The sequence below is a fragment of the Mixia osmundae genome (assembly GCF_000708205.1).
Source record: "Mixia osmundae IAM 14324 unplaced genomic scaffold scaffold_4, whole genome shotgun sequence".
Taxonomy (NCBI): Eukaryota; Fungi; Basidiomycota; class Mixiomycetes; order Mixiales; family Mixiaceae; genus Mixia; species Mixia osmundae.
In genome coordinates, this window is record NW_014575560.1 from 87,459 (window position 1) to 105,485 (window position 18,027).

The following is an 18,027-nucleotide window of genomic DNA, read 5'->3' on the forward strand; positions in this document are numbered from 1 at the left end:
TAAATTGCCGAAAGCGCGACGTGAAGCTCAAAAGCTCAGCGACGTTGGTGGGACGCCGAGCCCATCGAGACATATGACGCAGAGATTGCCTGCGCCGCTTGCGCCTGAAGTGGTGCCTCTCAAGACGAAGCAAGGGACCGATATCAGCGAGCAGTTCGTCGCCCGACCGGACTTTCGTCATACCGATTTCCTCGTCGAGGAGTACATCAAGAATGACCTAGCCCTTCGTATCGATCTCGGTGAGACCACGTTGCAGTCTACAGGATCCATCGCTGACGAGTGCGAGACAGATGATGAGCTGTGCAAAGACTGGGCAGCCACCCATGCCTGTCCTCGAGGAGCACTCTGCCCTTTGCGCCATGTCAGACCGTCCATTCGTAACTTCAGACCGATGCCCGCAGAAGGGCGCGGCGCGCTCTCAAAGACGATTTGCAAGCATTGGCTCAAGGGGCTCTGCAAAAAGGGACCGGGCTGCGAGTTCCTGCACGAGCTCAACATGCGCAAGATGCCCGAATGCTGGTTCTTCACCCAGTTCCGCTTCTGTGCTTCGGGAGACGACTGCATGTACCTCCACCTCGTCGAGGCAGAGCGTTTGAAAGACTGTGAAGCCTACACAAGAGGGTTCTGTCATCTCGGTCAGCCTAGCCGCTCTGTTGTCAGAGGTGATCTGCTGACGTTCTGGCGTGCAGGCCCCAGTTGTCCAGACAAGCACAGCCGAAAGACTGCCTGTCCTTCGTATCTCAATGGCTTCTGCCCGCTGGGCGCACATTGCTCGCTCGTTCAGTAAGCTGCTTCGTGTGTTACCAATACGCAAGAAACTGACCCTCATCTAGCCCTCCATGGCTGAGAGACCAAGTGCAAGCCAGAGTGAATTACAAAGAACCCAAGGACGCCTATCGAAACCGTGATCGGGACTGGCCTGAAGAAGTGGGAGGGAAGGGCGGTGACTGGGCGCCTGCCTACCGAGCAGATGGCGGCCCTACGATTCGCAACCAAAACCAGCCGAGACGTGCGCTCAATGAGGTCACTTGCTACAAGGTATGTCTCGCATTGCTCATGACGGTCCCATGTTGCTAACACGATGAGCTAGTGTGGTGAGAAGGGCCATTTCGCAAACAACTGCATGAATCGCGGCATCCCTGGGGATCGGTACGACCCTATCTGTCATAGCCATTCGCGTGTCTGACTTCGCAACCGTCTACAGGGGAGGTCTATCGCAGCGTATGCCGCAGATGCCAAAGATGGGCGGCGCAGGCAAGATCATGTGAAAGCACAGCGATAGAGCGCTGCGACAACTCAGCCTGCGAGGGTTGCAATCATGCATACAGAACCAAGTACAGACGGAAGCAGTGCTGGCATGTCTAGGCTAGGTCAGCCCGGGCTCCTCGGCAATGGACCGTCGAATGGCGAGCAAGACAGTCGTCTTCCAATCGTCCAGCTTTGTCAGCTGATCGTAATCGGCCACATGTTGCGTGCTAGCGGGGTGGAGTCAGCTTACACCAGCACACAGAAAGAGACGGAAAGCTTACAAGGCAGCCTGATCCTCTGCCTCGACTGCATTGGCAATGTCGACGAGGAATTTGTGCTCCCTCGTGCTTGCAAAGGTGCCGTCTTGTTGCACGTAATGCTCAAATGCACGCCTTGCTGCCACCGTGTCCTGCTAGCGAGATCAGCATGTGCGTCGTTTTTGTGCCGATCGAGCCCTACGCCAGTGCAGAGATGACATAGGCCAGCTTTGAGAAAGTACTCCTTGCTCGAATATCGCGTGAGGGGACTCTGTAGCGAGGCCGAGGCGACCTGCTCGAAGCGCTCGATCGCCTTGGGGTACTGCTGTAGCTGTGCAGCAATATCTGCCACGTCTTTGAAACAGGCATTGGCCGTTCTGCGCAAACGCTCGGATCAGGCATTGGAGCCGGTCCAGCCAGACTACAACGTACGCGGTCGCATCCTCGGCAGAGTACCACTCGCCAGCTTGCTCGTACGCGTCCAGTGCAGATGGGAGGTCGCCAGCATCTTGCTGGAAGATCTGTCCAATCTCCTCTGGGTGACACCGCGTAAGGCTCGAGCGCGACGGATGCATCCGGCCAGCTTACTCTCCCGGTCGGCAGCTTGTCTGAACCTGCCCTTTGTCACGAGGATCTCGATCGTCTTCTTGAGCGCAGCAACGGCCACTGTGTGAGACTCGATCAGTCCTGAGCCGAGCCATGAAGATATCAATGACGTGCGAGCAGGTTGCGCTTTCTTGTACGACTTGGCAGCGTTCCAGAAATCATTTGCAGCATCATCTCTCTCGTCTGCCTTGATGCTCATCTCTGCCGCTTTGCAGAAAGCATCGCCGGACTCCTTCCAGCGCTTCTCGAGCTTGAACCCATTCGCCGCGCCCTGGTAGAGATCATGCGCTTCTTCGTACTTTGACGTGCCCGACGAGAAGAAGCTGAACCCCCCTGATGATCCTGCCTTCTTGTCCGCTTTGGCAAGCAGGTCCGCTGCCGCGCTCATGACGTGTGAGCTGTTGTCTAGCCCGACGCAGTCAACGAGCTCGTCTCAATCTCTCACGCGCGCGCGCTCGGCTACCGGGACTTCTGCTGCCAACGTCGGACGTGGATCACGGCCTCACGGACCGGGATATCAAAGTCAATTATTCTCGAGAGATGAGTGACCATGCTCACGAGCACAGTCTCGCCAGCGAACCCGTCGGCTATGGCAACAACCAGTTCGCCGAGTCTGCTATGGAGTCCACGATCAATTCCGCTTCTCCGCTGAAACGCAGTACACGTGCCTGTACAGCTTGCCGCAAGGGGAAGAACAGGTTAGCTCCCCGACTATCTCGTGAAGGAGTCGCGAGCACTGATGGGACCTGACAGATGTGAAGGCATGGAAGACCCGCCTTGCAAGCGTTGCAAAGCCGGCAACCTGGAATGCAAGTTCGAGAGACCCCTCAAAGACTCTCAAGCAGGTCTATCACAGTACGCGCAGACTGCCTGTCGTGCCGGCAAGAGCTGATGATGGCACTCAGACGTGTCATCCATCTCGAAACGCACATAGAGCAGCTCCAGAATCAGAACCATCAGCTCATACAACACCTCGACGCTCTCGAAAAGTTCATCCAACAGGCCCTGCCCAAGTTCAAAACGACCCACCCTGTGACGGTCGGGGCAGCCCTCGCTGGCGCTACTTCAGCTGCTCCTGCCGCTGAAGGTGTATATGATCCGTCACTCCATCAGGTCTCAAGCTATCGGTGAGTGCAGCGGCTCATCATGCGCAGCGCCACCTGAGGAGCGATGGGTCAGCGACAGTGATGATCTCAGCACTTCCAACGGCAACCTCAAGCGAGCTCGTATCGATCAAAAAGGTAAGCTGCTTGTCGGCCTGGCATAGCGAGGCCGCTGACGGCTGTCCGCAGGTGGATTCGACGTCCTTGCAGAAGCGGCATCTCAAGCCGCGCCCGCTGGACCAATCTGAGCACCCGCGATGTGTGCTCATCGCGCTTTTTGTAACCCATGTAATGCTGTCGATGTAGTACACAGTCTACAATTTGCCATTGCGTGTTGCGCCGTCCTGCAGGAACAGATGAGTCACCACGGCAAACACCGAAGGAGGGGACACAGACGATACGAATGACGGAACCGTTGAGCATAGGATTGCCGATGATAGCGAGGGAGAGATGAGCGAATTCTTCCGCTCGACCCAGTCGAGGTGGGTATTCCGTAGAGTGCAGGATGGCTGCTTTCGCTTTCGGTGGTGTCGAGTTGCCCATCGCAGTACTGAATAGGCCGGGCGCAATGACCATGACGCGAATGCCATATCGTGCCAGATCGCGTGCCATCGGTAGCGCCAGGCCGAGGACTCCACCCTGAGCTGGCCATCAGCATTCCACGTTGGTGCCGGAGGAAGAAAGAGGCATCCATACTTTTGAAGCAGCATAGGCACCTTGACCGATCTGACCCTCTGCACCGGCCACAGAGGCAGTCAGGATGATCACGCCCCGATCTTCGTTCACCGCGCCTGGGATCTCATCCGGCACGGCGTCCATCGCGTCCAGGTTTTCGGGCTTGCCGGGTGGAGGATATTCCGAGACGATCTTGGCCGCAATGAGTCGGGCGACGTTGTAGGTGCCGACGAGGTTGATGTCGACGAGCGTCTGAAATACTTCGAGCGAGGCGGGCGTGCCGTCCGTGTTGACGGTCTGTTGGCATGCACATAGCTTCAGATCCTGCCAGACATGATGGGAGAGGATGAACTTGCCTTGCCGACCATGCCTACTCCAGCACAGGCAATGACGCCGCCCGTCTTCTTGCCCTTGAAAGCCTTGTCGGCAGCTCTCATCGCGCCAACGACGTGTTCCTCGCTCCTGACATCCGTCTTGTGGAAGATGACTGTCGTCTGGAACGTCTTTGCGACTGCGAGCATGCGCATCAGGATCGCCCTGCTGAGCTACGGATGCTCGCCACGTACGCTTCTCTCCTAGCTCCTCGTCAAGGTCCATACAGACCACATGACCGCCTTGCTTGACGAGCTCGGCGACCGTTGCTGCACCCAAGCCACTCGCACCGCCCGTCACATACCAGACCTTGTCAGCGACGAGCATTCTCGGTAGCTCTTGATAAGTGAGTGAGTGGGCCGGTTAGCCGGGGAGCGAGCCGGGATTTTGTCGAAGGCAAGACGCGAAGGCGCGAACGGGGCAGCCGCTCATCGACCAGAAATGACGATGACGATGATGTTGCGAGCTTCGAGAACGCTGCGATGTGTGCAGTGTGCCCCCCGGAGGACTCTGACCACCAAGGTCCTCCAGGATGGTCCTACACCCGGGGATGAGCGACCATCGAAAGCCACCGATCCTTACCCGATCCCCTTTCAAACTCGCGAATTCCCCGAGCCAGTCTCGCCTGCTAGCATTGGCGCTACCTCCGATATCATCACGCCACATCCAGAGGGAAGACCAGTGGACGAACCCGTGGAGACCATGCGCGCAAGGCTGGTCTACCAGAGCCGGAAACGCGGCATACTGGAGACCGATCTCATCCTGAGCACTTTTGCCAAACGGCGTCTGCCATCGATGACGGAGAACGAGCTCAAGGAGTACGATCGAGTACGCTAGCTCTTCTTTCCGGAGGTCTTCCATCCATCTCATGACGCGCACAGTTCTTGACTTTGCCCGACTGGGACATCCTATCGTACGCCACCGGCAAGCGAGCTGCGCCAGAGGGCTGGGAGCACTCGAAGATTCTGACAGAGATCCAGAAGCACAGCGATAACGAAGGCAAGGAGATTCGGATGATGCCATCCCTCACGAAAGCCTAGTACGGCCAAGCGTCGAGTCTCGATAGATGTCCGCCTTGCCCTGCAAGATGCATATATTGTATCGGGTATGCTTACCGCTGCCCTGGCATATTTCCTATGAGTATCCCGTGTATGACTTCCTTTTTGATTTCCTCTGACTTGAGATGTGCCTCTGCTGGCCGAAGGACGAATGACGTATGACTAAATCTGGAGCGCAAACTGGCGCATGTGCTCATAATCTGCGATGTTGGCCTGGATGGCCTGCTTCACAATCTCTGGCATCTCCTCCGTGCTCGGCTTGTCCTTGCGAGGCGAGCACTTGCCAATGCCGGTCGACTGTTCTGCATCATCATGAAAACCGACCCACTTTTTGAAATGTTCCTGTTGGCCCGATTGCCACTCGAGCATGTCGAGCGAGAAAGGTACGCCGACATGTTCGCAATAGCGTTCCATGATCGGGTTGGGATTCCTGATCAGGTCCGCCGAATCGATGACGAGCGGTTCGGGCGTGCCGACACCGCGACGCTTGCGAATGAACGCATGGAGCATGCGTGATTCGCGCAGGCCGACTTCTTCTGGGTCGAAATACTCGAAGCCGGTGATCGCCATCTTGTCGCCTGAGCAGAGACGGTAGTAAGACGGTACGCTCTTTTCGGGATGACGGATGAGGAACGTATGGGCGATGTTAGGGTTGAGTAGAATCTCGGTCGGAATGACAGTCGGGTTCTCGTCGGCACTCATCTGGTCCTTGGGGCAGCTGGGCGCAACCGTAGGGGCTGTATTGCGTGTCAGAGACAGAGCGCGCCCACCCGTCACACGACTCACGAGGAATGATGTATTGAGCCATCTGAGGAACAAGACATCAGACACGTCCTCCTCGCCCAGTTTCGAGGCAAGAAAGGGAAGAGGAGAGATGCAGAATGAGGAAGGGACATACATCCTTGATGAACACCTTGGGGGGCGCGCCGGGCTCCGCAACGGTAGCGTTGACAATCTCTTCCCATTGCTGTTCGCGAGTGAGTCACGCTCGCCTTGCAGCAGGGCAAGTGAGCCGACCTTTGCAAACGTGAGATCTTTGTGCTGCGGAAAGTCGGATGCGCACTTGGCAGGCGAGTCTGGCGGGAAACAAACAGAGACGTCAGAGTCTACGGGAAAAGCTGCTCTAGGCTGACGAACAACGTGGGCTCATTCGCTCTGGCCCAAAGTAGTAGCTATCACCCAGTGGTTCGTGCAGGACGGTAAAATCGTTGGGTCGATTGAGGAACATTCTCTCGAACATGGTCGAAGTCGAGCGAGGATGGGACCACAGAATGATGGCCTTGGGGTCGTTCGTGTGGTTCGGGACAGAGTCGCTGTGGCCATTGACTGCCGCAGAGTCACTGCCATTCTGATGCGCTGACTGTGGGTGCCCATTCGTCGCCATGCCGACCTGGTGCCTGCTGAGGGCTGAAGGAAAGAGGCCAGGAACAAAGTCGACGCGCGACTGACATCATCGACGTCGAAGGGCATCAGCAGCACTCGCCGAGTCGACATCAAAGCGGAAGCATGAGATGCTCCTCACCTACTGGAGAGTGTCAGTCCTCTCTCCCTGCTGAGCTGCCCGAGCCGAGCTGATCGGTAGCGGGCAGTCATCTACTCTTCACATGCCCACCAACGGCGATATTATTTACGATCCTCAGCCCGTTCTTGACACAACGAGACACGCTGCGCATCGTCTTTCATGCGCTCATAGCGACCGTATGGACCTTCCCATGGGACACCTACATCATCCATCACAAGGCAAGTCTGCCCCATGCGGATGAACGTCTCGAGCTCATGCAGAAACCAGGCATGGACTTATGCACCGTGGGCGGTCAGCGGAACAGTCGGCCTCGTGCCCGTCGAGGAGATATTCTTCTTCATCATCCAATCTATCCTCACCGCTTGCGTCGTCTTGCTCGTCACTCTGCCAGATCTGCCTGCGCTCGCGCTCGCGCCTAAACTGACTTCAGGCAAGCGATCTGTCAGACCGAGCAGACTGTTGCGATGGCTGCCTTGCGTCGTCTTCCTCACGCTAGCAGCCTACGGCTGGCGTATCGCTGAACCCATCCGTTCGACTTTCTACCTTGGCTGCATCGCCTGGTGGGCTTTGCCTGTTCTTGCTTTCCTTTGGGCCCTCGGAGGCGACGCGATTCTCCTCAGGCCCGTCCAAACGTGTCTTTCCATCCTTCTACCGACGGCGTATCTCTGTCTCGTCGACGTCATCGCCCTCAGGGCTGGTACGTGGCATATCTCAGAAGCAACATCGACGGGCCACACGTTCATCTCGCGAGATCTACCCACAGAGGAAGCCATCTTCTTTCTCGTGACCAACAGCTTGCTCACCTTCGGCATGCTCACATTTGACAAAGCCTATGCCATTCTCGACAACTTTCCAGAGGTCATCGCTCGACGTTCGCTTGCTGAGGCGCGCCAGTTTGGCAAGACTGCCACGCCTTTCTCCGGCAAGCCCTCGCAGGCCCGCATGGCTCGTCCCGGTCTGACGCCAGCCTACTTTTCGCTACTCATAAGAGCGCTGAGGGTTGACGTGCTAGGCTTCCCGCCTTCGACGAGAGCAAGACTAGAAGCTCTGCGCGAGACCCGTCGCATTCTCGCAACAAAGTCGAAATCCTTTCATGCGGCCTCCTTCATCTTCCCGACAGCCGTACGCACCGATCTCGTCGCTCTCTACGGCTTCTGCCGGGTCACAGACGATCTGATCGACCACGCCGACTCGCCAGAATCCTGCAAGAAGATCTTGCAATCCCTCAGAGATTGGCTCGATCTGCTCTACCCGCCCGCGCATCGACCAGGCACAAAATCGCCCAGCAAAGCATCATCGTTCGAGCTCTCTGCATTTCTGTACAAGCATATACCCGCGCCTGCTCAGCCTGCCTTCTTGCTCATGGCGAACCTGACATCGCGCATACCTAGATACCCCTTCGATGACCTCATAGCAGGCTACGAGCACGATGCTATGGGTCGTCAGGTCATCACGACATCCGACCTCATTCGATACAGTCGCTGGGTCGCTGGCAGCGTGGCAGAGATGTGCGTCTGGGCCATGTGGGAGGCAGACGATGGCGCACCTCACTCGCTATCTAGCGAGGCTGTCTCCGAGCGCAAGAGAGTACTCAAAGCAGCGGGCGATATGGGCGTCGCCTTGCAGCTCATCAATATCGCTCGAGATATCCAGGAAGATGCCCTGAGAGGGCGGATCTATATACCCAAAGACTGGTTCGACGAAGCCACGCCAACGACATCTGTCAGCTCATTGGCACCGGTCTCCTTGACAAGGCCGAGCCATCGTCAGATGCTCTTCGAGGCCGATGGCCAGTCACAGGTTTCCAACGAATTTGTCTACTCGGCCTATGTCTCGCCTCTCCTGGCGCTTGCGGACCATTACCTACGCCACGTAGGCAAAGCGATCGACAGCTTGCCGGTGAGCTGTCAAGCGGGCGTGCGAGCCGCAACTCGCTCCTACCTCGAGATCGGTCACAGCCTTCGACAAGCTATAGAACTCGAAGGCGAGGACTTTGACGGTCGCCGCGTCACCGTGCCCCCTCGGCGCCGTCTGCTCGTCGTCCTGCAACAGGTCTACTTTGCAAGTAATGACCAACGGCCCAGAGCGCGCTCGAGACCGGCTGACACCGCGCACGAGGACTGAATCCTGCTGTTGTTCAAACATCTCTCATAGATTGCATACAACGCATCATCCGACATCACTCAACAGGGATAGTCTCAGACAGTCTCCTTGCCGAGCACTTCGGCCAGATACTGCTTGCGGTACGGGTTCTGATCTGTCGAGCTATCCCTGTTGTGAGGCGTCCACTTTGGCTCATCTCTGAACAGACGCATTGCCTTGATGTCTTTGCTCTCGTCCAATGTGAAGCGATGGTAGATGCCAGCAGGCAGGACGATGAAATCTTCCGGCTCGACGAGAATCCTGATCCAAGCTTGATCTTGGCCGTCTCTCACGTCAAAGTAGCCCTGGCCGTCTTTGATGTACCGGATCTCTTCATCCTCATGGAGATGTTGGGCGTAGAACATCTTGATCTTGGCATCGTATTGATCGCCAAGACCGGCACGGCTGACATGGATCTCGTCTCGGTGCTTGTAGCCTCGCTCTGAAGCCAGCTTGTCGACTTGATCTTGCTTCTGCGACGTCAACGGCACGAGGCCAAGCTTGGCGAGCACGTCCAGAGGGACCGCTCTGCCAGAGTGATGCGGCAGAGTCGGATCGGGCTGGGCCTCATAGCTTTCCTCGTCAAAGATCCATGCCTTCATCTTGCGTGCTTCTACGATCCTGCCTCTGTGCGGCACTGCGCGAACGTGCTGAACTAATCAAAATCAGTCGCCACCGAGCGTGACGGGGAAGGCAGCCCGTATCACCGCGGAGCGAAAGGAGTTCAGCAGCAAGATTGTAAGATTGTGTTGAGGTCTACAACATGTACATAGATGCGCTGGCAGCGGTGTGCGTGCCGTTCTCGGATGCAGTGAGAGGCTAGAGAAATTCGGCCGGACGAGCACCTTGACCGGCCTCGTTGAAAACGAGTCCTGCTGCCTTGAAAGCAAGCTCTGCAGGTACATCATGTCAGCATAGACTGCAGAGCATGCGAGAGTACGTACCATCGGTCTCTGCACGCGTGGAAGCCTCAGCATAGACGCGAACACATTCTTCTGTCCCAGAAGGTCGAACGAATACTCGGCCTAGCTGATACTTCGCCACGAGCGCGTCTAGTTTCTCTTGCAGTCCTCTGGGCGAAGTGAGCTTGCGTTCTGCGTCTGCCGTCTTAAACGCATTGCGATCCTCCACGGTGACCTTGACGAGTCGGTTGGGTAGATCAGAGTAGGCTTGGTCCCATTCTGCTGGGCCCCATTGTCGATGGAGGAGGATGGCTTCGACGAGGAGCATGTCGCTCAGGGCGTCCCCCACCGTCTGGTTGATCATCTCGCTCAAGGCTGCCAGCTGAGCGAGGGCACTCTGCTGGTTCGGCGTGGAAGGTTCCTTGGTCTTGAAAGCCTGTAGAGCATCGTCCGAGAACAGGACGGTGCCGTGTCCGTTGGCCTCAAAGTAGACGCCGATGTCATAGCGCTCGGCAGCATGATGGAGATACTTGACGCCCGTCGCGACACAGCTCACGGGTACTTTGAGTACTTTAGTGAGGTAGGCAGTCGATGATCCGTTGGCGTAGGCCGTCTGGACGACGCCGACCTGCGTTTCCAGACCAGCGCGTTTGACGAGATCGAGGATGAACATGGCTGCCAGTCCGGCAATCTTGTCTCCATCGAGCAGCCTGAATTGGCCATCTTGGTCTTGGTAGTAGTAGACGATGCGGTCTGCGTCTCCGTCAAAACTGCAGTAGCGATCGAGCGAGGCAATGTTCATTCCCGGGGGTGCTTTCTGTTGCGTCTTGACGTAGTCTGCTCCGCAGCTATTGTTGAGTGCGCCCTTGGTGTCAATCTCGTCCTTTGTTATCCGTATAGACAGGTTTGAATCGCCGATATGCTCGAGCAGGGCTTTCAGTTTGGGTGCGCCGACGCCGTTGGCACAATCGACGGTCAGGGTAGAGAGGGGAGGCTTGCCATGGACGAGAGTCTTGAAAGCATCAGAGATCTTCTTGTAGTAGCCGGCTTCGGTGGGGGTGCCGTACGACTGAGGTGTACCCATTGTGTTGTAAGCGCGTACGAGATAGTGCAGCTGTGGCGTGGTCAAGAGGCCTTGCGTGACCTTTTTGGCGTTCATGGTCTGGAGACCATCTTCGAGCGCTTTCAGGAGAGCTGGACAAGACGGGCGCGTGTCGTGGCCGTAGACCACCCGAGCGGGTCGAGAAGTGTTGATCTTTTCGGTCTGTGCAAGATCCTCTAGCAACGTGACGAGATCGTCCGTCGTAGCTGCGTTTGCAATGAGGGTGGCATGTTGTTCCCAGCTGCTCTCGAGCATCTCGCCTCGTGGATCGACGATCTTGACTCCATTGTCCTGCGTGGCGAGTGTGAGCAGCTGTATATTGCAAGGACAACCCGTGACGGCGGAGGCGCTTGCCTGTTCGGGATTGTGCGAAGCGGTGATCATGACGCCGACGCTCTTGCCGTCGAGTCGCTGAGATCGTAAGGCAGCAAGGATACCGACGCGGAAGAGGACAGGCTCGAGGACATCGGCGCTGTAGCCATACCGTACTATCAGCATGAATGGCCGAGCTTTGGCAAGCTCGATCTGCATACCGCATGCGGAACCCCGCCGTGCCATACTGATAGATGACGCCCTTGGGTATCGGATACTCGCCTGCAGTAGCTCCGATCGTGCGCAGATCCATTTTGGTGACGATGAGCCAGAGGAATTCAAGGTCGCCGCGTGATGATGATGGACAGGATGACGCGCTTCAGTGGCCGACTGAGTGGCTGTCACTAGGCACTGGTCAAAGATGCACAGGCCTAGGCAGCTGAGTAGCGCATTGCGAGCACAGACACGGCACCAATCAACGATTGCTCGCATGCGGCCTCCACCAGGCTATGCCAGTCCTGCCCGAGCACACTTGGACAGCGATAGACCTGCGCTTCCCGGTGCACCCGTCGAGCCCAACTATGCGCAGCCCATAGGGCCGGACTTCAGGGACCCCACAAGGCGGAAGAAGCCTGTGTCTGTCATCTCATTCGTACTCTGTGTCTCTATCGCCATCTACGGCGCGCTCTTTGTGGACTGGGGACCCCAAGAGCATTGCTTCTCGCCTGTTCGTCTGACTCACATCCTGCTCGACACGGGCTGATCTGCGAGAGGGCAGCTTCGTCGGACAGTCGACAGCTTCACTGCCGGTTTCACGACGCTTTCCGCAAAAGACAGGCGAATACTCGACGCGCTCGACAAGACGAAACGGCCAGAGCCATCGGAGCCCAGTCTGCGGTGACAAGTGTTGTAAAGCTGCATTGTGCACCAATCTATGCGCCCGCTTTCCAGTATGCGATATTGGCTGAAAGCAATGGCACGATCAGTGGGATGCCTCAGACGAGGAAGCGACTTGCTGACCATCTTGCATTTCGTAAGGCTTGCCCTTTTGCATCACTTTGCCTGCTGCCTTGACCGCTCCTTCCGAGCCTAGCTCTTTGAGATCATCGAACAGCATGATTTCGCCGCACACAAAGTTCTTCTCGAAGTCGCCACTGTTCGATCCATCAGTGTGATGTATAGCCCGAGCCAGAGAGGCTGACTGGATGACACCGGCAGCTTGTGGCGCTCGGGTACCTTGCCTGATCGTCCACGCTCGCACCTCGTCCGGTCCGCAAGTGAAATAACGTATCAGCTGTAGCAGAGTCAGCTCACGCCGCGGCGAAGACCCAGCAACCTCACATGCAAACCATCATAGCCAGCCTTCATGATTTTGCCGACCGCGCTGGTCGTGCCAATCTTCTTTTCCTCTTCGGCCTGCTCGGCCGGATTCATGACGACCAGACGCTCTTCGAGTGCAACTGAGAATGGGATGAGCAGATCGCCAGGGTTGTTCTCGTCGATCCAGGCCTTTATCTTTGCAAGCCTGTGCCGATATAGGATGAGCTCGTCTGTTGCATGAGCTCGCTTGCTTGATCGGCGCACCACTTGTTCTTCTTTCGGATGTAGTCCTTTTCGCTCAGGTTGACGAGATAGATGACGGGCTTGGCTGTCAGTAGTTGTAGGTGGTTGATCACATCGATCTGTCAACACAGTGGGTCAGCACCATGTTCCGCAATTTGTCGCAGATTTCGAGAGGTGCAAAAGCGCTCAGATAGTTTGTTATCTCCTGCGAACCCTTCCTAGAGGTTCTCGACGAGCTGGGTATATTGTCGAGCGATGTAAAAAGCCGCTCTTTATCATCTTTGCAAGGAGGTGTGTAGTCGAGGGACGTGGAGCAATGCTTGCTCACTTCTTTATTGTTCCAGTCGACCAAAGGTTTCCGCACGTCCCGGTTGTCTTCTGTCAATGTTTTGTGGATCTTTGCAATGATATCCTGCGTAGGTGGGCCGGGCCATGAGCACGAAAACAGTGCTGGGAGCAAAGCCGACTGACAATCTCTTCCTTCTTTGCCTTGTCGGCAAGTGACGCTGTTCCCGTTCCCCTGAATGTCTGTAGATCGCCATGAGCTGCTCGGTATGTTCGGACATTGCAAAGTGCGCGCCTTTCGCTTCGACTCGAGTGTCTTTTCGACCCATTCGATGTCTTTGAGTCGCAGCTCGGTCTGGATGACGTTCATATCCCGGATAGGATCGACATCGCCTTCTACGTGTATGACTTCTGCGTCATCAAAGGCGCCTGGGTGGCAACCTCATCAGCGTACAGCTCGCGCAAGCTCCGACGGCACCCTCACGAACGACTTGAAAGATACCATCGACGGCTCTGACATGACTCAGGAAAGCGTTACCGAGACCGGCACCGGTAGAGGCGCCCGCTGTCAGACCGGCAATATCGACGCAAGTCAGAAAGGCAGGGATCTCTGATTTCGGTTTCTAAGACGAGCGCGTCAGTCATAGGGGCTCAAGGCCGAATTGTGGCTGAACGTACGTAGAGTTGTACTAGCCAGTCGAAACGGTCATCTGGGACTGGCACCCGCGCTTCTTCTGGATCTCTGCGCTCGAGCGATCAGCTGGCTTGGGCACGCAAAGTCGTTGCGCACATTGTTGCATCTGTACGAGTGTCATTGGCATCGATCGCGCTGAACAAGAAGAGATCTCACATGGAAAGTTGGCAGCCTTGCCGAGATCGCACTTTGCAATGACATTGAAGAGTGATGACTTGCCGACGTTAGGCAGACCGACAATGCCAATCTGCAAATTGTTGCTATGTGAGAGCGAGTGAGCATCGACTTGGCGACTCGACTGCTCGCACATACCTTGGCCGTCCTAACAAAGCCTTGCGCTCTGCTGCAGCGGCTTTCTTGGGCGGCATTTTGCGTTTCTTTGCAAGCTCTCGAGCAGAATTTGAGAAACTTGCTCGATGGGCCCGAGGTTTCCTCTGAGCGTACGGTGCAGCGACGCTGACTGATTGAACACTCGAACGGACTATGTGAGAGCTGAGACGAAGCTTGACAGGGCCGTTCAATGCCCTCCTCAGCATGCACCTGTCAACCGTCCAAGAAATTCGCGTCGTACAGTTTGTCTGATCTCAGGCCGCGCTCATGTGTGACAGCTGGCGGCGAAGATGGGGACTCAACGTATTGCTTCATGCATGTCTTTGCATAGTACAGTGTACTTTTGTTCGGGCTCCTGCTGTCTAGCGCAGGCTTCGTGCGGACGATCACCTGCCCTTGCGTGGCTTGCGTTTGCCGCCTGCATCAGACTGCCCTTCGCTGTCCGAAGTTGCAGTCTGTCCCTTGCGTTGCTTGGGCTGACTGACACGATGATGATCTGGCAACCAGCTCTCATCTACCGCCGGCGGCTTGCCGCCCTTTGCGGGTGTACTGGGCGCAGATCCAAATGCGCCCGGCACTTTCGCCTTGCCATCTGCTGATTTCTTCTTTCCTTTTCGTTTGCGCGACGAGCTCACATACTTGTTGTAGGCAAAGTAAGCCGCGCCAGCTGCTCCTGACATGAGGATGAGGTAAAGGAACAGCCTGTCGTCTCGAGAAACTACGTCAGCAAGCTGCGCGCTGATGATGGACTGCTGACTGACAGTTGAGGATCGAGCCAAGACCCTTTGGGCTCGGTGATCTGTACAATACCGACGGGCACCTTCTGCACGTACGTCTTCTTGTCCTGCACCCATGTCGCGTCAGTCTCGAGCCAAGATTTGCTGCTATATCGAGCGTACGCCATCCTGAGCGCAGCAATGAGTACATCAGTTCAACCACATGGCTCAGCAGGATTGAGGCGCACAATGTAGGTCACATAGATCTGGAAATTGAGATCTTGTGGCTTGAACTCGCTGTGGAACTGATAAACGATGGGCACGGGCTGTTCGCTGGGCAGAGCCGCCTTGTAGACCGCTTTCGTCGTGTTGCGCAAGACACGCTCTTTGCCCGACATCTCTCTGAACGAGCCATGGACAGACTGGACGAGCAAGTCGCTGCCTTTGCTATGGCTCGTCATAGTGAGCGTGATCTTGTTTGCCTGGCCACTGGATGTCGTCACATGAGCTCCTAGAGGTCAGATGTAGCTGTCATACTGACTTGTAGACCTCTGCGGAGCGCGCATGAGTGTCAGCATGACACGCCAGGCAGCAGCACACGACGTACTGGCAAAAGGGTTATCGGCGCCGAACGAAGCAACCACGTCCAGATCTGGCGTCGAACCGAATAGTGAAGCTTGCGCCAGGACAGCGCAAGCCAGCAGGCCGAACAATCTCATACTTGCAGCCTGCTCAGTGATGGAGCTCGCCGCGTTGCCAGCTTGTGATCTGCCGCGCTACTCGCGCGCTACTGCGTAGCAAAAGGCCACGTCACAGACAAATAGTTGTCCAGCTAGGACAGATCGCTCGCATGCAATATACACCAAGGTCAGCGACTGAATGACGAAGTTCATCTCGTATCTTGATAACCCTGAGATGGCTTGAGCACTTCACACTCGTTGAAGACGACGGCCGCGTGTGGCAGGGTGAATCTTGGATGGCAAGCGGCCAGCGCAAGCATCGCGAGGACCATCATGGCCGCGTCAAATACGACTGCAGCCTCGTAGCTCAGCTCGTACTAAATCGACATGGTATCAGACTGACAGAAATAGGGCTCATGGATCATTGGGCCTCGAGTCCAGCCTTCGCTGAGTTCGACGGTACGATAGAGCCCCCTGATGACGATGGCAACGGAGGCCAACAAGACGCCGAGGGCAAGGCGAGCAACCTTGCGGGGGACGTGTCGGTTGTAAGTATAGAAGAACTCGAGGTATAGCGCAAGAAAGACGAGCATCATCACGAGCTGGAAGACAATGCCGGCAAGGAAGATGTGTGTGCCTGTGTCTCTTGCGCTGGTTGTCTTGGCTGTTGACGTGAGGGCGCCGCCAATGGCCTGACAAACGAGCGAAAGAAAGTCGGCCAGGCAAAAGAAGATTGTCATGCTTCTTGGCGAGTATCTGGGCGTTGCGTGGCCATACTGAGAGAGCTGAGAAACGATGAGAACGAGGGTGGCGTAACAAGCTGCTGAAAAGAAGACGGGCCTTCTCGAACCTGATCAGCGTCGAGGACTTCGGCCAATTACAAAGTTGGCGCACGCTATAGTCAAGCAGACGGTGGATGTGAGGAAGCTCTTCTTTGAAGCAGCACTGAAACCGTTATCGAAAGCTGACAGCAAGCGACCATGCCAGCCAATGCACTCGACGAAGCCTCCGATGGCGATGACAGAGAGCCATGCGCGTTTGCTTGCGATGGTGAGACCGACGTGTATGACGGTCAAAAGCATGAAGAGGGTCAAAAATACACAGGCGCTCGTCATAGAGGGGTTGTAGCCATAATGAGCAAAGACGCCTTCATAGGCCACGGATCCGTTGAGATGGAAAGGATAGCAACGACCACCGCCTGCGTGATCGATCGGGGCGCCGAGGATGTAGTCTATCGCAATTCCTGAGCTCAGTCGTGCCTCGTTTGCGCGATACTGAGCGTACCCTTGGGTATGCCGGGCCTGTAAGTGCAGCCCGTCAGGTCGGGAAAGAAGGAAACATTCGCTCGTGTGACGCCGAGGTTAGCTTTGAGGATACTGTCGAGAATGGTGCCTGCGGCATTGCCGATTGCAGTAGCATTGGCGAGAGCCATGATGCCTCGCTTGGTGAGATGTGCTTGCCGAGGAGAGCGAGGTTCAGAAGAGTCAGCGGAAGCTGAGAGCAGATAAGCACCGCTGCGTGACTTGAGACGCCCTGGTTGTAGGGGTCCTTCGGCGTTCGAGCGTCGAGCGGAGTCAGCCGAGTCTCATCGCCATGCTCGCTACAGACGATGCAGATCTGATCCTCGTAAGAAGGTAAGTGAGAGAGGGAAGGGAGCACACAGGCGGCAGGATTGTCTCGTCTGGCTGGCTGCCCCACCAACAAAATTCGCGACTTTGTGCCTTTGGCTTTCGTCGGCTGATCAGTGAGAGATGCAACGTTGGCGACCGTCTGGCTTGCGCACGACAGCCCAGCGCTGGCTGAGTTCTGCACCTGATCGATCCAGAGATGCGCCGCTCGAGCTCGATCTCAGTCAAGCGTCTCGAGATGCCTACGAAACGGCAGTAGCAGTCAAAAGAGGAGGAGCCTCATCTCGACCTACTTCACAGACCGATGCAGTCATCCGACGCTGGAAGGTCCATCGAGAAGCGCTCAGAGAACAGTTCCCAGCCGGTTGGAACCCAGCTCGTAAGGTTTCTCGCATGCAAATGGCAGATATCAGAGAACTTCACGCCATGGACCCTATTGCCTACGCTACCCCCATCTTGGCAAACGGGTACAAGATCTCACCCGAGGCCGTCAGGAGGATACTCAAGAGCAGATGGCAACCTGATCTGGAGCGAGCGGACGAGATGCAAGCGCAATGGGAGAAGAAAGCCCGTGACAGGATGCCATCCGTTCGCAACAAACGCAACGAAGCGCAAGAACTAGGCCGACTCATCCCGCTCGATGGTGCGCCTGGCAGCCGAAGATCACCAAGACCATCGCCGCAGGACCGGCGCAGATCAAACACGCCGACGGAACCTCCTCGCATGGTAGGCTCTCTGCTCCGAAGCGCTTATCTCAAGCTCAGCTCGAAGGGGCCTGCAGGCTTCACGGCCCTCCGGACAGCATGCCCGTCGATAGATGCCGAGCGCGGTC

The 18,027-nt window shown here is 56.4% G+C and overlaps 11 protein-coding genes across 11 annotated transcripts; 6 read left to right on the top strand and 5 right to left on the bottom strand.

Annotated features, from left to right (window-relative positions):
- The first annotated feature begins 14 nt into the window (after positions 1 to 14).
- L969DRAFT_86418 (uncharacterized protein) lies at positions 15 to 1,493 on the top strand. The gene is made up of 6 exons (XM_014712966.1): positions 15 to 239; positions 291 to 635; positions 690 to 783; positions 834 to 1,038; positions 1,091 to 1,149; positions 1,205 to 1,493. Exons 1-6 carry the CDS (start codon positions 74 to 76, stop codon positions 1,266 to 1,268), a joined length of 933 nt encoding a protein of 310 aa, XP_014568452.1. The 5' UTR covers positions 15 to 73; the 3' UTR covers positions 1,269 to 1,493.
- Positions 1,356 to 2,559, bottom strand: L969DRAFT_72967 (uncharacterized protein). The gene is made up of 6 exons (XM_014712967.1): positions 2,226 to 2,559; positions 2,094 to 2,171; positions 1,938 to 2,040; positions 1,708 to 1,882; positions 1,530 to 1,657; positions 1,356 to 1,475 (listed from the first exon to the last, which is right to left on the bottom strand). The coding sequence occupies exons 1-6, from the start codon at positions 2,497 to 2,499 to the stop codon at positions 1,367 to 1,369; spliced, it is 867 nt and encodes a 288-aa protein (XP_014568453.1). The 5' UTR covers positions 2,500 to 2,559; the 3' UTR covers positions 1,356 to 1,366.
- Positions 2,560 to 2,651: 92 nt separating this feature from the next.
- On the top strand, positions 2,652 to 3,462 carry L969DRAFT_47628 (uncharacterized protein; the record flags this gene model as incomplete). The annotated part of the gene is made up of 5 exons (XM_014712968.1): positions 2,652 to 2,809; positions 2,865 to 2,966; positions 3,017 to 3,238; positions 3,291 to 3,352; positions 3,404 to 3,462. 5 exons carry the CDS (start codon positions 2,652 to 2,654, stop codon positions 3,460 to 3,462), a joined length of 603 nt encoding a protein of 200 aa, XP_014568454.1.
- A 14-nt stretch (positions 3,463 to 3,476) lies between these two features.
- L969DRAFT_86419 (uncharacterized protein) lies at positions 3,477 to 5,008 on the bottom strand. Its single transcript, XM_014712969.1, has 5 exons — positions 4,456 to 5,008; positions 4,246 to 4,400; positions 3,911 to 4,186; positions 3,611 to 3,853; positions 3,477 to 3,558 (listed from the first exon to the last, which is right to left on the bottom strand). Exons 1-5 carry the CDS (start codon positions 4,586 to 4,588, stop codon positions 3,529 to 3,531), a joined length of 837 nt encoding a protein of 278 aa, XP_014568455.1. The 5' UTR covers positions 4,589 to 5,008; the 3' UTR covers positions 3,477 to 3,528.
- L969DRAFT_86420 (uncharacterized protein) lies at positions 4,669 to 5,367 on the top strand. Its single transcript, XM_014712970.1, has 2 exons — positions 4,669 to 5,089; positions 5,143 to 5,367. Exons 1-2 carry the CDS (start codon positions 4,718 to 4,720, stop codon positions 5,299 to 5,301), a joined length of 531 nt encoding a protein of 176 aa, XP_014568456.1. The 5' UTR covers positions 4,669 to 4,717; the 3' UTR covers positions 5,302 to 5,367.
- L969DRAFT_86421 (uncharacterized protein) lies at positions 5,183 to 6,853 on the bottom strand. The gene is made up of 5 exons (XM_014712971.1): positions 6,457 to 6,853; positions 6,337 to 6,395; positions 6,218 to 6,286; positions 6,106 to 6,127; positions 5,183 to 6,056 (listed from the first exon to the last, which is right to left on the bottom strand). The coding sequence occupies exons 1-5, from the start codon at positions 6,701 to 6,703 to the stop codon at positions 5,482 to 5,484; spliced, it is 972 nt and encodes a 323-aa protein (XP_014568457.1). The 5' UTR covers positions 6,704 to 6,853; the 3' UTR covers positions 5,183 to 5,481.
- L969DRAFT_93676 (uncharacterized protein) lies at positions 6,831 to 8,965 on the top strand (the record flags this gene model as incomplete). Its single annotated transcript, XM_014712972.1, has 3 exons — positions 6,831 to 6,853; positions 6,909 to 7,017; positions 7,109 to 8,965. The coding sequence occupies 3 exons, from the start codon at positions 6,831 to 6,833 to the stop codon at positions 8,963 to 8,965; spliced, it is 1,989 nt and encodes a 662-aa protein (XP_014568458.1).
- Positions 8,966 to 9,039: 74 nt separating this feature from the next.
- L969DRAFT_102588 (uncharacterized protein) lies at positions 9,040 to 11,624 on the bottom strand (the record flags this gene model as incomplete). Its single annotated transcript, XM_014712973.1, has 5 exons — positions 11,521 to 11,624; positions 11,342 to 11,459; positions 9,928 to 11,278; positions 9,829 to 9,876; positions 9,040 to 9,620 (listed from the first exon to the last, which is right to left on the bottom strand). Exons 1-5 carry the CDS (start codon positions 11,610 to 11,612, stop codon positions 9,040 to 9,042), a joined length of 2,190 nt encoding a protein of 729 aa, XP_014568459.1. The 5' UTR covers positions 11,613 to 11,624.
- Positions 11,612 to 12,171, top strand: L969DRAFT_86426 (uncharacterized protein). Its single transcript, XM_014712974.1, has one exon. It carries the CDS (start codon positions 11,721 to 11,723, stop codon positions 12,060 to 12,062), a length of 342 nt encoding a protein of 113 aa, XP_014568460.1. The 5' UTR covers positions 11,612 to 11,720; the 3' UTR covers positions 12,063 to 12,171.
- A 60-nt stretch (positions 12,172 to 12,231) lies between these two features.
- L969DRAFT_93679 (uncharacterized protein) lies at positions 12,232 to 16,999 on the bottom strand (the record flags this gene model as incomplete). Its single annotated transcript, XM_014712975.1, has 20 exons — positions 12,232 to 12,263; positions 12,320 to 12,453; positions 12,502 to 12,593; positions 12,641 to 12,824; positions 12,884 to 12,981; positions 13,191 to 13,274; positions 13,334 to 13,390; positions 13,443 to 13,576; positions 13,632 to 13,770; positions 13,826 to 13,887; positions 13,998 to 14,101; positions 14,154 to 14,381; positions 14,562 to 14,873; positions 14,933 to 15,015; positions 15,136 to 15,376; positions 15,488 to 15,663; positions 15,897 to 15,919; positions 15,971 to 16,407; positions 16,462 to 16,798; positions 16,852 to 16,999. 20 exons carry the CDS (start codon positions 16,997 to 16,999, stop codon positions 12,232 to 12,234), a joined length of 3,105 nt encoding a protein of 1,034 aa, XP_014568461.1.
- Positions 17,000 to 17,160: 161 nt separating this feature from the next.
- On the top strand, positions 17,161 to 18,012 carry L969DRAFT_93680 (uncharacterized protein; the record flags this gene model as incomplete). The annotated part of the gene is made up of 3 exons (XM_014712976.1): positions 17,161 to 17,201; positions 17,393 to 17,921; positions 17,977 to 18,012. 3 exons carry the CDS (start codon positions 17,161 to 17,163, stop codon positions 18,010 to 18,012), a joined length of 606 nt encoding a protein of 201 aa, XP_014568462.1.
- Between the last annotated feature and the right edge of the window lie 15 nt (positions 18,013 to 18,027).